The sequence below is a fragment of the Nycticebus coucang genome, chromosome 7 (assembly GCF_027406575.1).
Source record: "Nycticebus coucang isolate mNycCou1 chromosome 7, mNycCou1.pri, whole genome shotgun sequence".
NCBI lineage: Eukaryota > Metazoa > Chordata > Mammalia > Primates > Lorisidae > Nycticebus > Nycticebus coucang.
Window position 1 is genome coordinate 12,098,328 of NC_069786.1, and position 22,399 is coordinate 12,120,726.

Below are 22,399 nucleotides of genomic sequence, written 5' to 3' on the forward strand. Positions count from 1 at the left end.
GGTTTTATGTGGGCAGCTGAAACCAGGATAGCTCTAGAATACTGCAGTTGCCTTTGGGGCATATCACTGGGCTTGCTTGCACACATTTGAGCCAGGTGTGCAGTCCAGGATAACTCAGCTGAGCGATGAGAGAGCCCAGGACAGCACTTTTAGCCATTCTGAAATCAATAAACCCAGGACGTGGGAGTTTTGTGTTTCTTCAGCAACCCCATTGGTCACGTTGTCTGGGAGCTAATGTTCTAAGGAATGAGAATGGGAGCTAAGGGATTCACTGTTCGACTCTTCATTAACTCAAGAAAACACAGCAAGGCACACTTGTCTTCCCCACAAAATCATACAAAATTTCCTCTTTATTAAATATACATTATTTACAGTTTAAGTCTTTCTTCTGTACAACAATAACCATAGAAAACAAAGAAATCTAAGGCTAACATTTATTTTTTTCCCCATACGGTGTATTAAGACATGTTACATGGTCTACAAAATTGACTTGGAATGAGGCAACATCACTTGGGATTTTGTTTTAGGAACAAAAATAAGAAGATTGAAAGGAAAAAGAAGATTCCAAAAGAACCACAAAGGAGATGACCTCTTTTGTGCTTTTACCATAATAAAGAGTGTGACATATGTATATTTGGGGGGGAGGTCATTTTGTATTTTATTATTTACTAATTAAAAGTAACCTCCCTGCTCTTTCTTAGTTCTCAGAAAAGGGAGCCCGCCCACGCCTTAGGAAGACCAGTTTCCTATCTCAAATGGACACTCTAATCTTCTATCTTAGGGACCATGAACCAAATGTAATTTTGTAAATAAACTTTATTGAAAAATGGAAATTCAGTTAACACACATTCATGTTCTCTGAGGTTTCCTCTCTCAGGCTAAAGGGAGTGTCAGCTCAAGACATCACAGGAGGCCTGTCAAGTGCAAGATTCAAAAGGAGAAAATTCTTGGTCTTTGTCCTCCCTAAATACAAAGTCTCATTTGCAATATAACTACATTGCTTTAAGCAAGGTTTTGTATTTTTTGCAAGAGTATTAAGGCAGGACAAGGTTACACAGGTTGATACTGCCATTCAAAGGGAAGAGACTGTGTGGGTATTCATGTAAAGGTTGAGATAAAAATTGACTCTAATGGGAAAGTAGCACCAGGCAGATGCCCATTAATATTTTCTCTTCAAGATGCACTGAGAGTGGAAGACTTTCAGCGTGCAGGGTAACGCCAGACCCAAGGCTTTTTTCATGTTTTCCGAGTCTACCACTGGCATTTACCCACGAAAGCCTCTGCCGCTAATGGAAATGAGTCCAGGCTGAAACTACTAACACCATTACTTTCACCTTTGGTTCTGGCCTAAGACTATTTCCCTACATTTGTCCTGCTGGTTTATAAAATCTTTCCCTGTGTCACCAGGGAGGATTCAGGAAAGCAGTGCTCCCAGAAAGTGTTAGATAGAGAGAGGGGGTCCCTAGCTTTGTGCGTTGTCAGGGCTAGAGAGTTTCATAACTTCTTATCATTAAGGTCGGGATCAACCCAAGGGAAAGGAAGATGGCTAGACAGATCCCAGGATCACAGGACTGCCACACATAGGGGCGCTGACTCAGGAGCTTTCTAACAGTTTCTTTTCCATAAAGCTCTATCTGGCTGCTTACCATGGACAGGGTGCTAGTAGCAACCTGTAGTAGTAATTGTAGTAATAGCTCTAAAGTACCTGTGAAAAATCCCAAGGAAATAAAAAATTGAAGAACCATGTGATGGAGTAGGACTGGGAAGGGTTAAAAATGTCCTGCAAAGGTGAATAAAGAATTAGTCATGCAAAGCCCATGATATTGCCTCTTTCCCTAATGTGTAAGACAATGGTCCGAATGCACTAACGAGACTCCTGAGTGAGGATCCAGGAAAGTGGGAAGCGCCCCGGCCACTGACTCACGGAGGAAGCAGTGACCTTCCTCCCCTTACACCAGTTACTGCCATGCGCCCCTCCTCCTCTTCAACATGTTCCCAGCAGCTGTGGTGGAAACACCAAAATGAGTTTTTGTGTTAACCTTTGTTAGTCTACTCAGCCACTTTGTAGACATAAACATTACAAAAGACAGACAGCTAGCTTACAAAGTACAATATTTCACTAGAAAATGTGCTTTTCTGTTCTTCCTCAGAGTACCTTAGTGCAAAAAAAAAAAAAATAGAGAAAAGAAAAAACAAACTTATCGATTAAAAATAGCGAAGCAAGTAATTATTAAAACCTTATATAAAATATACAAATAATTGTCAACACAAAAGAGGAATGCTTCTTACCCTACCAAAGAGATATGTATATAGAATTTTCTAGAGAAAAGTTGAGTAACAGCCCTATTTTTACAAAGTACATATGTATATGTGTTCACGAATGTGTATGTGTGTACATATGTGTATATGTGTGTCTGTGTGTATATGTCTGTGATGCAATTTTTCCCCTTTAGGTGCTTCAATTATTTGGAATTAGTGAACACTGAGCCGAGAACTAGATACCAAATCTGAAAACTAGATGCCTTATTAAGTGACATTGGCGGGACAAACAAGTAGGTGGGAGGAGAGCCCAAGAAAGACTCAGGGACAGCATATGGGAGAAATGCAACTACACTGAGTGTCTTTTAGAGAAAACATGTACAAATCACACAAGAGACACGGGATAGCACTCAGTGATCCTCCAGGCAATCTTAACATTTTGAGATTGCTTGTACCTTATTCCATTAATGACCTTTGCCATTTTCAGGAAAAATGAAGCCTGCTTATTTATTTAGTCTACACATGACCTGGAGGAGAATGGAGGAGAAAGTCTGCCCAAGCCTTTAGGTTAAGAAGAATGAGGGGCAAAATGATACAGGTGTCTCAAAAGTCCTTTGCTGGGCTGGTGCTGATGGATTGTAGCTACAAGTAATTCAGAGAGAGCTTGGGTAGTTGGTGGGCCAACTGTCATGACTTCTCTTAAGAAGCAACAGGCTAGAATTCTATCTCCCTGAATGTCTTGGAGAGAACCCTCTGCTTGCACCTTCCCAGTGTCCCTGCTCTTACTGAATTAAACTCCTGCAGTGAGGGTATAGGCTGGAAAAAATAAGATTAGAAAAATACTTGGGATTGAAAAAATTTACCCAGTGCACAGATGCGAGACTTCACCAGCTAGATAGCAGTTTTTAGTCAATTATTGATCAAGGATAGACTTCATCTAGTTTTGGGAGATGTTTCTATGTGGAGTTAAGATGGTTCATCAGTACCAAGGAGAGTTTTGGGAAGAGCTGGACTGCAAAAAAGCTACCTTTGGAAACATCTGGAGGAGTAACGGCATGTGCTGGGTTATGAACAGAGGGCTGTAAAACACGGAGAAAAGAGAAGAAAAAGAGCCATAGCAGAGACTGTCATTTCCCAACACAAATAGGATCCCAAGTCTTCACTCGGGCCTGAATCACGTAAGGAAGAATTGTGGAATCTTCCAACCAGAATTGACACAAGAATATAGAGAATTTATTCTTCCTAGAAGTATGGCAGAGATAGGGATCATTTATTCTTGCTGTCCTTGAAGAGTCATCTATCGCCTTCTAGAGAAATCTATATGCATGGAGAGATATTTGCTTCGAGGAGAAGAAACAAAACAACTTATCGAAGGTGGATGTAATAAATTAGAAACAAAATTATTTGGATTTCCTAGAAATGTTATTTATTTATTTATTTATTTATTTTTAGTCTCCAGTAAATGATTTACAAAATACTTCTCTGGACCCTTTGCTGTGCATTCTGTAGCACCTCATTCATACCCTTACTACACAACACATGTATCTAGCATCTCCTGCTAGACATTGACCTTTCCAAGGACAAGGGCTAATTTATATCTGTGCAGCCAGTGGCTAGCATACTTAGAGGACCGGGCATTCAGTAAAAACCTCATGAGTAAACAATGAAAGGAAAATTCCTTTATTTTGCTCTGACCCTGAAGTACAAGTCTCCTTAATATGTCTGTTATTACTAAAGAGAACAAAAATTGTCTTAAACAATCAGACCTAGGATCCTTAAAATAAACTTTCCATGGGCAGTTGAGAATGCATAGAAGAGGCTAAACTCTTCATGAAAATCCATCTAGAGAAATGACAAATGTCTATTTCTGTAGACAAGTTCTCACAGAAACCATGGCAACGGCCCAATGGATGATGCAGTGGGTGGTAGATATATTTTAGGGTAAGTGAATATATAGTTGCTTACATAAATAGATTTGTTTGGTGGAAATAATAACAAAGTAACAGCCTTCTTAGAATATGACATTGCAGGGGAATTTTTGATTTTACTCTAAAATGACCATACTCCATAAAATCTTTCTGCAAACAGCAGTTACCAAAGGCTGAGAGTGAAAGTAAAGTAGATTGTGGTGGTCAAGTTGGCCAGAGTGTGCACCTGGGAAATATGAATATAGTTAAAGAGAGATTAGAATGCTTTCAAAGACTAGAGATTAAAATTGCTTAAAGATTGAAATACTCACACAACTGAACCACTGCATAAAATTACACATGGATCTTGGTATCACTGAGGAAAGACAGGCAGAATTAGCACTTATTTCTAACTGCAAATTGGGTTTTGCTTTGGAAAGCTTATTTCATATACATCTTAGAGAAAGCCAGAGTGTTTTCTGGGGTTATGAAATAATCCAACCCTGTAAAAATTCTAATTTAGCCCTGAGACTCTGCTTAGAAGAGTGTCGTGTAGCTTGCACTGTCGTGGCATCCACATTAGGTCCACTGTACACAGTGCTTGTGGAAAGAGTGATGTGCAGATTGCACTGTCGTGGCATCCACATTAGGTCCATGGTACACAGTGCATTTGGGCATGTAGCCTACACATGCAGGGAGGGTGCCAGTGGGTTTTGTGGTGCAGATGTGGTAAGGATGTTGCTTCACAAATTCTTCACCTAAAGAACAATCTATAAGCATGTGGAAGTAGATGAGAAAATAAAATACTCTGAGTTAGCCTTTACTAGCCCACCATTTCTTCCATCAGCACTATGCCAGCAAAATAGAGTCCTCTCTTCTTGGAGACTTGAACAGTGAAGAGTTCCAGCTTTATTACTAACACCTTCCTTTTCTTTTCCATTTCATTATTGGAGATGCTTCAGGCTAAACCCAATACACTTTATGGTGACTTTTATTTCAGGGGACAAAGGAATATAGAGCCAAGTGAAAGGCTGATTTATATAGCCTTTTTATGGAAATAGAAATTTCAAAAGCGAAAATTGGAAAAAGGAGAGGAAAGGGCAGGAGAAAATAGTATTTAAAGATCTTTCATATTATTAAAGGATCGTTCATCTTATTAAAGATAGAAGTGTGAAGAAGTACCCTTATTAGAATCATGTTAAAATAAATTTTCTAGCAAAAAGATGTAATGGAAATGATAAAGTGATTAAGGGATCCATAGGAAATATTCAGGAGAGAATGTATATTGTGAACAACATCTTAAAGTTGAGAAATATGATTGCAAATTAATTCCTTATTCCACAAGCTCTGCAACAGATAGAAAAGCCATGAACTTGGAATGGAATAAAGCATCTAAGTTCTCATCACAAACCTCCTCAGGCAGGGAGGGGCGTGTTAACTAATCAGAGGAGAGAGACACACTAGGAGCAAGATGGAAGTCTGCTAACTGGAAGGCTGAGGAACAAGGGTCTGGTAATTGTTTTCCAAATCGAATCTGCCTTGGAAAGACAATCAGTAAGTATTTCCACATCTGAGGATCATGATATTGTCATGTCTGGCATCCTGGAGCATTTGTATTATTTTCCCCTTAGCTTTTTCTCCAAGATGGCCCAGAGGCAAAGTGTCAGGCATATTGCTAGATCAAAGTGGCACCCGGCTTGAGTGTGGGACACAACCACAAGAGGGACTCTACCCAACAAGGCAAACATTGTGCCTAGTTGTTTGTTCCCTCACATTAACCACCTCCCCCCAAAAAAAGATTCTTATCCCTACCTTTGCATGACCTCTGGGTGCCTTCTTGAATCACTACCTGGGATGCTTAATTACCAAAAAGGCAAAGACCCTGAAATTTGACACCCCTTCCGTTGGGAGTTTAAGCCTGTAAAATGGTGTGAGTGTGGGTGGGGAGTCTTTTTGAAAACATGTAGCAGATTTGAGAACCTGAGAGCACCTCTGATCTCAAGCAGTGAGGTCAGCTATGACCACATACGTTGGTGCATCCTAAATCTCTTAGAAAATGTCCCCATGGACAGAAATCCATTCATATGTCTGTTCCAGAAAGTGAAACCTGCAAGCCTGAAATGTCACTTTCTTCACCAGGTCTTCATGGGTGGACGAAAGGGAAGACTTCTGCTTGGTATTTCTTTTCTTTCATGCATATTTTTTCTTTCTTTTTCCCCACTTGCATTTTTGTTTTTGTTTTAAAGTCGAGTTAAGATGGTTTAAGCTCTTTCATGGAACCAGGTACTATTTCAGACGTTTACTGGAATTTCTTTCTGCTTCAGCAAACTTATTAATATGTATATATGTATATTTTTTTATTTCTACCTCACTAAAAACATCTCCCAGGAATACCTAGCTAATGTTTCCTACAAAATTGGAGGAGGCATTTTTAAAGTTAGGGAACATCTACTTCCTAGCTGCTTCTTTTTACCTCCTAGTTCCAAGTCACTGTTTCTATGCTTCCCCTAGGTTTGTACTATTGTCTGTTGTCCCAAAGTGGTGGCCCCAGGAAAGAGTGGATAGAAAGTACTACCAGCCATTGTCTACTTGGAAATACTCAAGAGATAAGAGTCCTAGTGAGAAAAGCTGATGAATTTGGGCAAAGGGCTGCATACAGTAAGGAAATTAAACAAACACAGAACAGACCTGTCTTGTTCCTTTCAAAGTGCCACTGAGGTTAAATCAGGACTCTAGGTTCTTCTCTCTCTGCCCTGGGCTCCCTGATACGAATGGACTTGAGATGGGGAGGATGTCAGGAATGACTGTCACAGGCCTGTGTCACAGAGCTCGGTCCACACAGTAAGCCTGCAACCATTGAATGGTTCAAAATTGACTGGTGCGTTTTAAAAGCTGGAGCTATGGAACAGAACACGCAGCACTGCACACATGTGCCTCTTCCTCGTCTCAAACAGTAACGTCCGTCTCTTGCACGGCCACTTTCACCACAGCAGCTTTGTCAGTGTGGAAGGCAGGGGCCACAGCCCCCTGGTCTCCTGGGCTGGGTCAAGGGCAGCGGTGCCATGGTGGATGTAGGTGTGCTCCAAAAAAGAAATGGCAAACACATAAGAGAAAGAGAATGGACAAAACTAAAAGACAGGAAGTAAAAGAGAAGGAGGGAAAACAATTAACAACAAGAAAAAGAAAGAGTATTAGGAACCCTGCAGTTTTTCAGATGAAATATTCCCGCTTGCACTCGCCCACTGTGTTCTGCAAGTCAATATCGTTTCTGAAGGAATGGTCCAAATTTTCTGGATGCTCCTTCTCTTTCATCTGGTTTGTACGATGAGACTGTTTATGCTGGTAGAGGAACCGGGTCATGACGCCGATGATACAGAAGATGATGAATATTACCACGGCGATTACTCCTGCAGAGAAAGAGGAAGAAAAAAGGAGAAAACTGTCACCTGTCATTTGCTCAATGAGTGGATTCCAATGACACGAAGGACACACTCAAGAGAAACAAAATAAAACAAACATACAAAGGAAGCTCTGCCACGTGCCCAGAAATAAAGACCTGTTGAAATGCCCTGGGTATGTAATTACTGTTTAAACTTCTCTTTCTTTCAGAAGATCTGGGGAGAAAGCCAGTTCAAATCATAGAAGGTTTTGTTTAGTGGACTAAGAATGCCACCTCATAAATAAATATGAAGTTGGATTAGCAAAGGATTTTGTAATAAATTTTTCAAGATCTGCTCTAAAGAATATGTCAGAATAATTTGTATTAGCACATTTCTTTTTCACTCTGCAACTAAATATTTTAGAATTACTTGAGTTTCCTAAAAAGAAAACAGTACTTACGTATTTCACATCCCAATATATCCTCTCCTGATTAAATTTGCTGTATGTCATGTTTTTATCTCACTAAAAAATCATTAATAAGGGAATGATTACCAAAAATATAGGGCATTATTATGTTCCTCAGTATTCTGCTAGCCAAAGGTTGGCACGGTAGTGGACACTTCTGTCCTTGAGAAACTCAGAATAGACTAAGATGCCCAATCCTGACAGATATCCCCTCTATTTGATCGTATGTTATTTGACTGAATGTATTCAGAAAGTTGTCTTTATTGACCCTAAGGGCTCACCTAGGAAGATTTTTTTGGACATTAAAGGCAATATCTGCAAAAAGATGGTGAAAGTGTGGAAGTGAGTATGCGATGTATGTTTCTCAGCATTAAAATATTTGAAAATATTTAGGATGAAGTTTTTTTCTAATATTCTACTGTGTTGCTTCTCTTTCTAACAATAGTAAATACTGAGAAAAAAACATTTATTTTAGGAAGGTTGTTTTGGACACCCTATGTTATAATTTTCATAAGCACAGATATTTGAGAGTTAGGTACAGAGGGTGCCAAAAAATGTAGACACATTTAAGAAAGGAAAAAAATTGCATTAAGTTTGTAATATTCAAGTCACGTTTCACTTCTGTAATTATATGAGGTGCTCAAAGTAACTTGTGTTAATCTTTTGATATCAGTATTACAATTTTAATATAGTTTTTTTCCTTTCTTAACATGTGTCTACATATGTTTGGCACTGTCTGGATATTAATTGCAAATCTTCCACCAATTTTTCGAACTAGGACCATGATTAAGATTTCTTACATTTTTCCCCTATTCCAAAATCATTTTGTGGTTTTCTCCAATGGCTTTAGAGCAAGACACAGTGAAATCACTTCAGTTAGCACACTGATGGATAAGCTGGGTGGCAGCAAGTGGATTAGAGGAGTGAGCTGTGGTTATAGGAGATGGCGTAGAGAGCTGCCTTGCACCACTTCAGTGCACGGGACAGCCACAGCTGGAGGCTGTACAAGTCTCCAGGGAGCTTCTTATGGGACGGGAATGCCTTTCCAAGAGACTCACAGAGCACATACTTGTCCACGGAAGAGTCAGCAGTCACAAAAGTCTTTTTCCCATTTGTCAAATGTGAAATTGGGGAAAGAAAAACAGTGACAAAATTATTTCCCACATTTCTCAATGCCAAACAAAAGTCAGTTTTGACTTTCTTCTCTAAAGCGGAAATTCAGGTCAAATGTTTTAAGAACATCCTTTGAGAGAGGCTGTGGGGCTTGTTTCTTACCATGGTCCTGCAATGGTGCATCTGTAGCCGTTTCTACCCTAGAACAGTTACCCCTGGTTGTTTTGTATCTCTTTACCCATCCTTTCCCCACCCCATCCATTTCCAGATCTCACTGCTTAGCACAGGGCCTTACTCATAGCTGGGCTCATTAAATACAAGTTAAACGAATGGATACTGTTGACTTTTAAAGAGGAACTCCATCTGCCGTGGATCAGCTCATCCAGGCTGCCAAAAGGCAGGGATGGGGCACCTGCTAGGGTTATGGTTCTCTGATGGAAATGAATTTAGTCTCTCCCAAGGCATCTTATACTAAGCAAGGCTTGGGAGTCATTTGGGGTTGCAACACCCAGATGGAAAAATCAAGCTACAGCAGGCAGCAGCCAAGCTGGGGCAGAATAGAAAGCGAGGAGGCCAATAAGCCCCAGAACTGAGAAGCAGGGAGGAGGTGGGGAGCTGAGCGCACAGCTGAGCAGACAAGGTCTGCATCTGTAATCGTGTGCGCTGTGGGATTTGAAACTCCAGTCCTGTGGGCTTCACCCTGCTCATTAGATCTAACCCAAATCTCTTGGTGGAGGAAACCTGATGGGACTGAGGCTTCACCCACTCTGTTTGCCCGAGTCTGACGCCTTTTCTGTGTGTAGTTTTCTTGGTCTGCTTTGTTTGTGCTTTAGGAAAAGTGACAACCGGTGAAGATGAACAGGATGCCAGTTGCTGTCTGTGAGTAACTGCTCCAGCTGTTGACTCAGCACTCAGCTGCCTGATGAATCAGAGATGGGAGGAATCCACAGAGCTCCTGGTGTCAGGGGAGAGGGTGCCTTTGATCATGTAGACCATATGACTATGCATGAAAGGCTCACAGTCAGGCAGGAAAGCAGGGTTCTGGGCGCTAGAAAGCCATAATTAAGGAGGGCTGCAGAGAACTTTCACCAAAGTAGAAAATCATTTGCGCCTATGTGTTTTCAGCAACAGTGAGTGATTTACCTCCAATGACCGCGGAATCACTTCGAACTGCATTGGTGAGTGGTTCCCGTTCGTCCGTCTTCCCAAAAGGATCTGAAAGGAGTAACACATAGGAACCTTCACTTCCCACTCAGCACCGGAAGAAGACCTCTGGAGTGGAGAGGAGCCGACACCCCTGTACATCTGGGTGCTCTCAGATCCTCGTGAGTTGGCATGTTGCAAGCAACCCAAGTAAACATGAGCAAGGAAAAAGCATTTCAAGTACACTGCTTACATCCCATAGTTCATGACTCTGTCAGTTTACATGTAAGTTGCAGGAGAAAGGATTGAACCAGCTGATGGTGCCCTGCCCACATGCCCTCAGCTTGCCCCTGAGGTCTCCAGTTGCTTCTCTGGCCTATGTGTGACAACAGTTTGTGATGTCCACCCCACGAGCCTCTTTGCTGAAGAGTTTTCAGCTGCAAGAGGATTCTGATTTTATAGCCAGGGAAAAATAAAGCCCTCAGGAACAATCTGCACTGATGAGGCAGGGATTGCCCAGGGTGTCACTGCCATGTAAGGTATGAGCAAAAGCGTCACGTCCAAGGGCACACCGAGCATTCAGGGCAGGCTTCAGGAAAGGCACCAAGATGGTGGATGGGCAGGCCCCAGCAGAGGGCAATCCTCTTTCTTTGCTCATAATTAATAACTTATTTAGCAATTTATAATGCACTATTTTGTGTCAGCATTAAAACTGTCATGTGGCATTTAAAATTTCTCAAATATGTATATTAGGAAGAAAATAATAGTCTCTACTTTCTAAGATTTTGTAGGAAAATAGCAAGTTAAAACAGTGCCAGACATAATGTAAGTGCTCCATAAATCTTCCTTTTCCTTATAATTTTGGTTATTATTAATTGCATACACATGCACACCTGTGTGAGTATGCACCTCCTAGTCTCAATCTTCTGATGGAAAATACCAGAACTTACACTTTAAGTACCATAGCACACGCCACACTGCATTGCACAGAGACACCTGAGAGATGTCTGGTCAGTATTTCTTGTGTTATTGAGTTAACAGATAGGCTGGGTTATGCTATTTGTGTTGTTTACAGAGGGTCTTTCCCTAAATTTGTTAAACTGGAGCTAGAACAAATTAGCAGAAGAGAGAGAGGCTGATGGGTCAAACCAGAGCACGATGCTCTAATTTTTTTCTATATTTTTTAATAAAATCTTATTTTTTCCAGCCTATACCCTCACTGCAGGAGTTTAATTCAGTAAGAGCAGGGACACTGGGAAGGTGCAAGCAGAGGGTTCTCTCCAAGACATTCAGGGAGATAGAATTCTAGCCTGTTGCTTCTTAAGAGAAGTCATGACAGTTGGCCCACCAACTACCCAAGCTCTCTCTGAATTACTTGTAGCTACAATCCATCAGCACCAGCCCAGCAAAGGACTTTTGAGACACCTGTATCATTTTGCCCCTCATTCTTCTTAACCTAAAGGCTTGGGCAGACTTCCTCCTCCATTCTCCTCCAGGTAGGGAAAGAGGGGCTACATTGGGGCAGGGGTTTGGACGGTGACATGGATAGGGTGCAGCTATGGAGAGGACTTGGCTTGGAACTTGGTAATACTATCAGTCATCTTCGTACGCTTAGATAGCATAATGCATGCACACATACAAACATATAAGCACAGACAGTCACCATAGTTCCCAATGGTGACAGTGGGTGATGCTGGTGATGGTACCATCTTCCTACTCTCCCTCTGTGAGAGACAAAGTGAAGGTAGAAAATGAGAGCTCAAACTAGGAGAGAAAAGAAAGGAGAGGGGAAAGGGAAAGGTCTTAGGAAGATAGAAGGCAGGAAGAAGGAAAGGAGGCAGAGGAGAAGGGAGAGAGGGAACTAAACTATTTCATTATCTCCTCTCTCCTACTGTCCTCCCAAGCTCGTTATTCTTGTACATCCCTGTGCTAACTCAGCCTCCTGGAATGCCTCCTGCTTCTTTACAATACAGTCTTGCATTGCTTAATGATGAGGATGTTTTCTGAGAAATGTGCTGTTAGGAGATTTCATCATCGTATGAGCATCACACAATGTTCTTGCACAAACTTAGGTGGGACAGCCTCTTGGACACCTGGGCTAGAAAGCTGTGCAGATGTTACTGCACCAAATACTGTAGGCAACTGTACCACAGTGGTAAGTATTTGTGTATCTAAACATAGAAAAGGTACAGTAAAAATATGGTATAAAAGATAAAAAAAAAATTGTATAGAGAACTTACTGTTCATTGGGCTTGCAGAACTGGGAGTTGCTCTAGGTGAGTCAGTGAGTGGGTGGTGAGTGGACGTAAAGGCCTAGGACATTACCGTGCACTATCCTAGACTTTATAATCACTGTACACACAGGTTACACTAAATTTATGAAATAAAATTATTTTCCTCAATAATAAATGAACTTTAGCTTGCTGTCACTTTTTTACTTTGTGAACTGTTACATTTTTTAAAACACTGACTTTTTTGTAATAACACTTAGCTTAAAACATAAACACAAAACACATTGTACAACTGTATAAAATATTTTCCTTATATCCTTATTCTATAAGCTTTTATCCTATTTTTAAAATACTTTATTATTTTTTACTTGGAAATTGTGTTTTATTGAAAATAAAAACACAAACACACACGTTAGCCTAGGTCTCCACAAAGGCAGTGCTATCCATATCACTGTCTCCTGCTTCCAAATCTCGTCCCACTAGAAAGTCTATGGGGGCAGTAACATACAAGGAGCTGTCATCCCCTGTGACAACAATGCCTTCTCAAGGACTTGCCTAAGGCTCTGATCAAGAGGTATGTTGTTTATGCTGGTATCTTCAGGAACACCTGAGTAATGTGTTGGGCTTAGATGTTAGGATGGTTACAATTTCACTGGGTCATGGGAATTTTTTGGCTACATTATAATCTTATAGGACGACCATCTCACACAAGGTCCTTCATTGATCAATCCATCTTTATGTGCACCATGATTGTTTCAAATCTTGACAGTCCATCTGGGTTTAGATCACAGCCCTTTTTCTTACCCCACCTTACATTGGTTCCTCCCTTAGTTAGTCCATGTTTTCAAACCAATGTACCCTTGAATTTAGTTCAAATTTCTCCATTCTGCTTATTTTGCTGATGATATATTAATATACATTAAGTCAGGTTATTAATTCTAACTCTTAGATGTATTGAAGCCTACCCAGCCTCACCTGTTCCTTCCCATGGAAGTCACAACACGGTCTCTGATCTATACTCTCCCCTATTCCTTCTTTATGTCTGCTGGGTTATCGTACCTGACTAAAACAAACCCCACTTACATTTCAAGATACCTAAAATGATGGTGATGAAGAAAAGATAAAAGTTATTTTAAGGAGTGGTAAAGCAGGAGAAGATATATGGATATAGTACTGTGTGATTTACCTATTTCTCAGAAAGGCTGACATAATTTCAGTAATGTAATTTGGTTACATAGCCAAAAGTAGGATTTAGTTTTATTTTTTTTTTTGAGAAAACTCCATACTATTTTTCATAATGACTGTGTCAGTCTACATTGCCACCAAGAATATTCAAGAGTTCCCTTTTCTGCACATCTCCTCACTTCTTATTCTTGTCTTTTTTATAATAGTCATCATAATAGGTGTGAGCTACTATCCTATCTTCTTGTGGCTACGATTTGTATTTCTCTAGATTAGTGATGTCAAGCACTTTCTCACATAATTGTTGGCTATATGTATGTCTTTATTTGAAAAATGTCTACTCAGGTCCTTCGTCCATTTTAGTATTTTTTTTCTTTTTTTGACATTAAGTTGTATGTATATTTTATATGTTTTTGATATTAATCCCTCATCAGATATATGATCAAATACTTTCCATTCTGTAGGTTGCCTTTTCACTTTGTCTACTGTTTCCTTTTATGTTCACAAACTTCTTAGTTTGATATAGTCCCATTTTTTTTTCCCCTTTTGGTGTCATATCCAAAGAGATTACTGTCCAGACCAGTGCTAAGGAGATTTGTCCCTGTTTCCTTCCAGGATTTTAAGTTTCAGGTCTTAAATTTAATGCTAAGTCTATTTCAAGTTAATTTATATAATGTGAGACAAAGATTCAATTTTATTCTCTTGCAGGTGGATTCCAGGTTTCCTTGCACAGTTTATTGAAATTATAATCTCTTCCCATTATGTATTATGGAAATCTTCATCAAAAATTAGTTGCACATATATGCTGAGTATATTTCTGAGCTGTCTATTCTGTTCCCTTGGTTTATGTGTCTCTTTTGAAGCCAGTGTCATGCTGTTCTGAAGCTATAGCTTTGCAATATAATTTGAAATCAGGAAATACGATGCCTCTAGCTACTTGCACTCATGTGTTCATTGTAGCATCATTCACAGTAGCTAAACATAGAAATAATCTAAGTCCCTATCCATGGATGAATAGATAAAGATGTTGTGTTATATATGTGTGTATGCGTATACATATATACTGAATATATATAGAATTGTTTTATATGTATACCAAATAACATTTCATTGTTTTGTAGATGCATATCACAATATCTATATATAGGTTAACAAATACATGTATATAAAACAATGGATAGGATTCAGCTTTATAAAAAAAAGATCATGACACTTGTGACAACATGAATAAACCTGAAGACATTATATCAAGTGACAGAAGCCAGACACAGAAAGACACACACTGTATGACCTCACTTATATGTGGAATTAATCCAAAAGAGTCAAACTCATACAAGCAGAGGTTATACCCGTGGTTTCCTGGGGCTGTAGGGTGGGAGAAACGAGATTCTGGGTGATGGGTCGAAACTTTATTTGAAGATGAATACATTTTGTTGCTCTAATGTGCAGCTCATTATACTACATTGTTTACTTGAAATTTGCTAAGAGAGTAAATCTCAAGTGCCCTCCCCAGAAACACACACACACAAAGGGTAACTGTGTGTGATAATGAATGAGTTGATGAATTTCACTGTGAGATAACATCACAATTTCTTGTATTTATCAAATCATCACATTGCACACCTTGAATATATACCATTTCCATGGTCAATTATTCCTCAATAATGCTGGGGAAACTAAGCCTGATTTTAAACACATAAGTTATAATATTAGTTCAGCAACCGATCTGCTGCCTCCTTGTCCCCTAAATACTTCCGTCCTTATAGCAGTAACCATTCAAACAGCAGTGGCTATGGACATATGTGCACATACACAATGCGTCAACAAGGTGAACATAAAGTTCATGTGCAATTCACTATGCTAAACTATTTTAAATTGCACACAAACTTTATGTCCACTCTGTACAATGTATATAGTGTAAAATATATCACCATTTATCTATGAAAGCTGGTGACTAGGGCAAGCGCACCACAATGCTCAGACCATATATGCAACTATGCCTTTCATTCTAAGTACTTGTCATACTAAAAGTGGATTTACATTAACTATGCAAAAAAAAAGAAAACATAAGAAATCATGTTTTTAAACACATGTAAAAAGGTAAGAAATTGAGTCATATTAGCCAAACCTTTTAAGGTTTAACTTGGAAGCTTCTCAAAGTCCCTGAAAGTAGTGCTACTGAGGTAAGTTCCAACAGGCATTCTTGTGAACGTACCTGATGAAGAATGCACAGTGGTCACTGCATTCACATCTGAGTCCACCAGGGAGCCACAGCTGGATTCTGTCAAGGTCCCCTGGACAGTCACAGGTGCAACCGTGGCATGGCGCAGGGCTGCCTTCAGGGGTGCTACGTGGTTGTACTGGACTGAAGATAGACATCCAACGAACCCCAGGCTGTTCGCCTTAGCGACTTCAGAATCCAATCTATGATTCTCTGCAGTGTAAAAATACAATCAGAGACCTTTTCCTTTTTTCGAAGTATACTGCATGTCCTCTTTGATTGATGTCTAAAGTTACAGAAATTATCTTGTTATTCTTCACCTCCTCTTCCCAGCTCCACCCCCACTACCAGCATCAATTTTTCAACCATGTTTCATAGAAAACTGCTGGGGCCATCTCTGCTTTAAAAGAAAAATGTTCCAAACTTCTAAATTTTCATTCATGTATTTTATGAACTGTAACAAAGATAATAAATCTGTTCTGTACTCTAGATGTTTTATTGAATTTGTATCATTATCCCCATCACCATTTATCTATGGAAGCTGGTGATTAGTGCAAGCGTATCAAGTGCTTATTACAACATTTTACTCAAACATGGACCAGGAGAAAGAAAATGAAGAGTTAGAGAAATTAGAAGTCAATGTTGTCCTTCCAGAGATTTATCATGTTCATTGTTTTAAATCACCTGTACAGACTGACCTTCTATTTCAGATTTCTACCTCCTTAGTTCTGTCTGTGGAACTGATTCGTGAGCATGGGTATTTTATGGCCTCATTAAACTTCCCAAAGTATCTCTGAGTCTTTATAAAAGATGAAAATGCAATCATTTGAGATTCATAGCAAGATCAAATGTCTCATTTTGATCAAGATTTGTGGTGAGATTACTTAGAATCCTATTCCTTTGTCTTAAAAAGGGTTGTTGGAACAAACTGCTGTAATGCAATTACATAAAACTACAATGCATAATGAGCCATTTTTAAAGGTGTAATAGTTTTAACACACCTGATGGATCAAATGGTTATTTTATTATAATAATTTGTTTATATTTTGGAAGGGGGCTGGGACTTTTTTGTCTACGAGTACAAATTACATACTTAGACAATTCATAAAGTGTTAAAGAAATTCTCCATTTAACTTTAAACATGCATTATATTAGCAGTATTAGGAGAATATGTGAGGAGGATATAGAAGGAAATAAGACATTAACCTTCCCTAAGAAGGCTTTTGCTAATTTTGGCCTGATTTTACTCTTCTTCAATATCCATAGGTACTCAACTAATTTATAACCCTTCTCTTATTAGCATCATAAAGAAAGAAACACGTGCATTGTCAGGTGCTACTATGAGAAATTACAGCAAACTCTTACACACAGCTTAAAACAGTGGTCCCCAACCTTTTTGGCATGAGGGACAACTTTTCCACGGACAGAGGAGGGAGGGCAGGAAGCAAAGCTCAGGTGGTGATGCCTATGTTAGGGAACAGCTGTAAATAGCTTTCCTCACCCAACAGTAATGGATGGGTCCTTCTCTGTGGCCCAGGGGCTGGGGACCTGAGGCTTAAATCACAAATTTATTATCTTGCAGGTTTGTAAATTAGAAGTCTGGCGCAGCTCTCACGGAGCTAAAAATTAAGGAGCCAGTAGGCTGAACTTCTAGATGATCTGGGTAGGCTATATTTCTCCGGCTTTTCTGGCTCCTTCAAGCCACCCATATTCCATGGCTGATCGCCCCCTTTTCTATCTTCGAGACAAGCAACATTTCATTTCTCTGTGTCTTAGTCACTTCAACCTGGAATTACCAAAATTCAACTTAACACTCCTTTTACTTTTAAGGACCCTTGTGATTACACTGCTTTGTCTCAATAATGCGTGATCATCTCTTTATTTTAGATGCAGCTGCTTAGCAACATTAATTCCATTTGCAGCCTAATTTCTCTTTGTTTTTTTTTTTAATTTTTTTTATTAAATCATAGCTGTGTACATTAATGCAATCATGGGGTACCATACACTGGTTTTATAGAACATTTGACACATTTTCATCACACTGGTTAACATAGCCTTCCTGGCATTTTCTTAGTTATTGTGTTAAGACATTTACATTCTACATTTACTAAGTTTCACATATACCCTTGTAAGATGTACCACAGGTGTAATCCCACCAATCACCCTCCCTCTGCCCACTTCCCACCTCCCTCCCCTCCCTTTCCCCCTTCCCCCTATTCTTGGGTTATAACTGGGTTATAGCTTTCATGTGAAAGCCATAAATTAGTTTCATAGTAGGGCTGAGTACATTGGATACTTTTTCTTCCATTCTTGAGATACTTTACTAAGAAGAATATGTTCCAGCTCCATCCATGTAAACATGAAAGAGGTAAAGTCTCCATCTTTCTTTAAGGCTGCATAAAATTCCATGGTGTACATATACCACAATTTATTAATCCATTTGTGGATCGATGGGCACTTGGGCTTTTTCCATGACTTAGCAATTATGAATTGGGCTGCAATAAACATTCTGGTACAAATATCTTTGTTATGATGTGATTTTTGGCCTTCTATGTATATGCCTAGTAGAGGAATTATAGGATTGAATGGCAGGTCTATTTTTACATCTCTAAGTGTTCTCCAAACATCTTTCCAAAAGGAATGTATTAATTTGCATTCCCACCAGCAGTGTAGAAATGTTCCCTTTTCTCCACATCCACGCCAACATCTCTGGTCTTGGGATTTTGTGATATAGGCTAATCTTACTGGAGTTAGATGATATCTCAAAGTAGTTTTGATTTGCATTTCTCTGATGATTAAAGATGATGAGCATTTTTTCATATGTCTGTAGGCCGCGCGCCTGTCTTCTTCAGAGAAGTTTCTCTTCAAGTCCCTTGCCCAACCTGTGATGGGATCACTTGTTCTTTTCTTGCTTATACATTTGAGTTCTCTGTGGATTCTGGTTATTAAACCTTTGTCGGACACAAAATCTGCAAATATCTTCTCCCATTCTGAGGGCTGTTTGCTTGCTTTACTTACTGTGTTCTTGGCTGTGCAGAAGCTTTTTAGTTTGATCAGGTCCCGGTAGTGTATTTTTGAAGCTGCTTCAATTGCCCGAGGGGGTCCTCCTCATAAAATACTCGCCCAGACCGATTTCTTCAAGGGGTTTCCCTGCACTCTCTTCTAGTATTTTTATAGTTTCATGTCTTAAGTTTAAATCTTTGATCCAGTGAGTCTATCTTAGTTAATGGTGAAAGTTGTGGGTCCAGTTTCAGTCTTCTACAGGTTGTCAGCCAGTTCAGTTCACCCAGCACCATTAGTTAAATAGGGAATCTTTTCCCCACTGAATATTTTTAATTGGCTTGTCAAAGATCAAATAATGGTAAGTAGCTGGATTCATCTCTTGGTTCTCTATTCTGTTCCAGACATCTACTTCTCTGTTTTTGTGCCAATACCATGCTGTTTTGATCACTATCGATTTGTAGTATAGTCTGAGGTCTGGTAGCGTGATTCCTCCTGCTTTGTTTTTATGTCTGAGTAATGTCTTGGCTATTCGAGGTTTTTTCTGATTCCATATACAATGAAGTATTGTTTTTTCAAGATCTTTAAAGTATGACAGTGGAGCTTTAATAGGGATTGCATTAAAATTATATATTGTTTTGGGTAGTATGGACATTTTAACAATGTTGATTCTTCCTAGCCATGGGCATGGTATGTTTTTCCATTTGTTAACATCTTCAGCTATTTTTTTCTTAGAGTTTCATAGTTCTCTTTATAGAGATCTTTCATGTCCTTTGTTACATAAACTCCCAAATATTTCATCTTCTTTGGCACTACTGTGAATGGAATAGAGTCCTTAACTGTTTTTTCAGCTTGACTATTGTTGGATATATAAAGGCTACCGATTTATGAATGTTGATTTTGTAACCTGAGATGCTGCTGTATTCCTTGATCACTTCTAAGAGTTTTGTAGTAGAATCCCTGGTGTTTTCCAGATATACAATCATATCGTCTGTGAAGAGCAAAACATCAAACAAATTATACATCATGACCAAGTCGATTTTATCCCAAAGTCTCAAGGCTGGTTCAATATCCGTAAATCTGTAAGTATAATTCAGCACATAAACAAATTAAAAAACAAAGACCATATTATTCTCTCAATTGATGCAGAAAAAGCTTTTGATAATATACAGCATCCCTTCATGATCAGAACACTTAAGAAAATTGGTATAGAAGGGACATTTCTTAAACTGATAGAGGCCATCTACAGTAAACCCACAGCCAATATCGTATTGAATGGAGTTAAATTGAAATCATTTCCACTCAGATCAGAAACCAGACAAGGCTTCCCATTGTCTCCACTGCTCTTTAACATTGTAATGGAAGTTTTAGCCACTGCAATTAGGGAAGAAAAGGGAATCAAGGGTATCCATATAGGGTCAGAAGAGATGAAACTTTTGCTCTTCGCAGACCATACGATTGTATACCTAATTTCTCTTTGAAGGAATCCTGGAGATTAGGACATGGACATATTTGTGGGCCTATAAGTTCATGTCTGAGTTCCTGTGAGAACTTTCCAGGTATCAATAATGAATATTCAATAAAGACGTGACACGTCACTCTTTCCCAAGTATAAGAACACCCTGAAGTGTGGAGTGAAACTGTAGTCTTCCAAATATTCAAAAAAACATCCTACAGTGGTGGTACTATCTGTTACTTACGCAAATATCATAGATGTTTATTTGTTTTTATGAGCTTTAAAAGAATGTGTCACATGTGAGGCCCTTGATGGGCATCAGTCTTCCAAATCCAGAAGCTTTGGCAGACTGGGTGCAGTTTGCTGGTGACACAGAATTCTGGGTACCCGACTACACTTCCAAGTACACATTAGCTACCGACTGGTAGTCAGCAAGGGGCAGAACTAGAGTTTATTCGTATTTAGATGATGAGTTACAAGACAAGAGAAGAAACTTACCAACTTTCATAAAGTTTTTGAATTGTAGGATTTCAAAATTGTGGAAAGTGATATGGCACTGTACCTTTGCCTGAAAGGTCTAAGTCAAACTGTCATGAAACTTCAGGTACAAGAATAGGTACATAGATAAATCAGGGGAAGTGCCAGAAGATGACACTCTCTTCTTAAAGGAATAAATGTTTTAAATAAATTCCTATCTGTAGGGAAGTGTGTTTATTCTAGATATATAACAAGGATAGAAATCTTGAGGTATTTCCAAAAACAAACAGAGAATAAAGAAGCCTTGACAGGAGAAAAAATTCTTCATTAGGAGCCCCGCAATAACGACGCCTTAGATTTTTAGATGAATGGAGAGACAAAAATACAAACAAAACCAAAGTTAGGATGGCTCCAAATGATTTTTTCTTCTTATAATAGTGTTAACTAATATACGGGAGGGAATAATTACTTGATCAAAAGGATATTGTGAACAGCTACCAAAAACTCAACATTCATCACTCATTGGGTAGCTACTATGCAAAACTGTAATAATTATTGTTAAAATATGATATTTTATTTCTTTCAAAAGTTTTTCCAGGTATATGTTATCATCCTTCAAAATTTACACAAGAAGCAACTGAGACTCAGTGAAGTAAAAGAGATCCTGATATTACATGGCACAGTTTGGATTTAAACCTGTCTTCGTGATTTTAAATCCCAGCACTTCATCTAAGCAAGGCTGCCTTCAAAACAAGCTCCAAAATATCTTCTATGTAGAGTAAAATATTTTTACATAAATCATCTAAAAAGGAATAAGCTATAAAAACTAAGAAAAATGCAAGTTCTTTTGGTTGAATGCCTCACAAAATTCACTGAACTATGTATTTCATTAAAGACAAATGTATTTCCTAATCCATTTTGTTCAGGTTTTAGGTTACATTTGCATTAGATTCATACAGAGTTGGGCAGGGGACAAGTGTATGTGCTGAGCCAGGAAATGAATATCGAAGGAAACTTCACAGAGAATGGGGCTACTCAAAGGGTGAGAGGTAAATGGGAACACAAGCCAAGGATCCACCACCGAAAAGGACCACATTTTCCAAGATTTTCTGCTAGCATACAAACATCTCATCCAAACAAGAGTTACAAGATTTCTTTTCACAATCTCTGTCATCATCTTGAGAAACCACAGTTCTCTTAGAAGAGAACACCTATGCCATGTCCAAACATCTTATTTAAATATGACTTAGTTTCTTTCCCATAATATACTTTAAATACAACTTTGGACACAACACTTCACCCAGTCTCAACTGTGAACTTTTAAGTTCACAAACTCATCCTAGAAAAAGTTCTACACACCTCATTGCTGAATATCACTATGGTCACCTTCGAAGTAATCCCCTCGGCCATCCGGTGACAATAGAGATCATGAACTTAATTGTCAACCTGATATTGTCAAAATACAGCTCTTGATCCTCTCTTGATTTTCTCTTCCTGCCTTCAAATAGTGATATAAAAGCAGCCTAGGTACTGAAAGGTGCAGGTTGAAGATGGGTGGTTCTGT

The 22,399-nt window shown here is 39.1% G+C and overlaps 1 protein-coding gene across 1 annotated transcript in view; it reads right to left on the minus strand.

The window, feature by feature from the left end:
- Nucleotides 1–333: 333 nt before the first annotated feature.
- CNTNAP5 (contactin associated protein family member 5) overlaps nucleotides 334–22,399 on the minus strand; it is an 869,192-nt gene continuing 847,126 nt past the window's right edge. Inside the window, exons 22-24 of the mRNA XM_053598220.1 lie at nucleotides 15,897–16,115; nucleotides 10,269–10,340; nucleotides 334–7,573 (exon numbers count right to left, since the gene is read on the minus strand). Coding sequence (XP_053454195.1) covers nucleotides 7,377–7,573; nucleotides 10,269–10,340; nucleotides 15,897–16,115 — 488 coding nt within the window. The 3' untranslated portion in view covers nucleotides 334–7,376. The remainder of the gene's footprint in view (nucleotides 7,574–10,268; nucleotides 10,341–15,896; nucleotides 16,116–22,399) is intronic.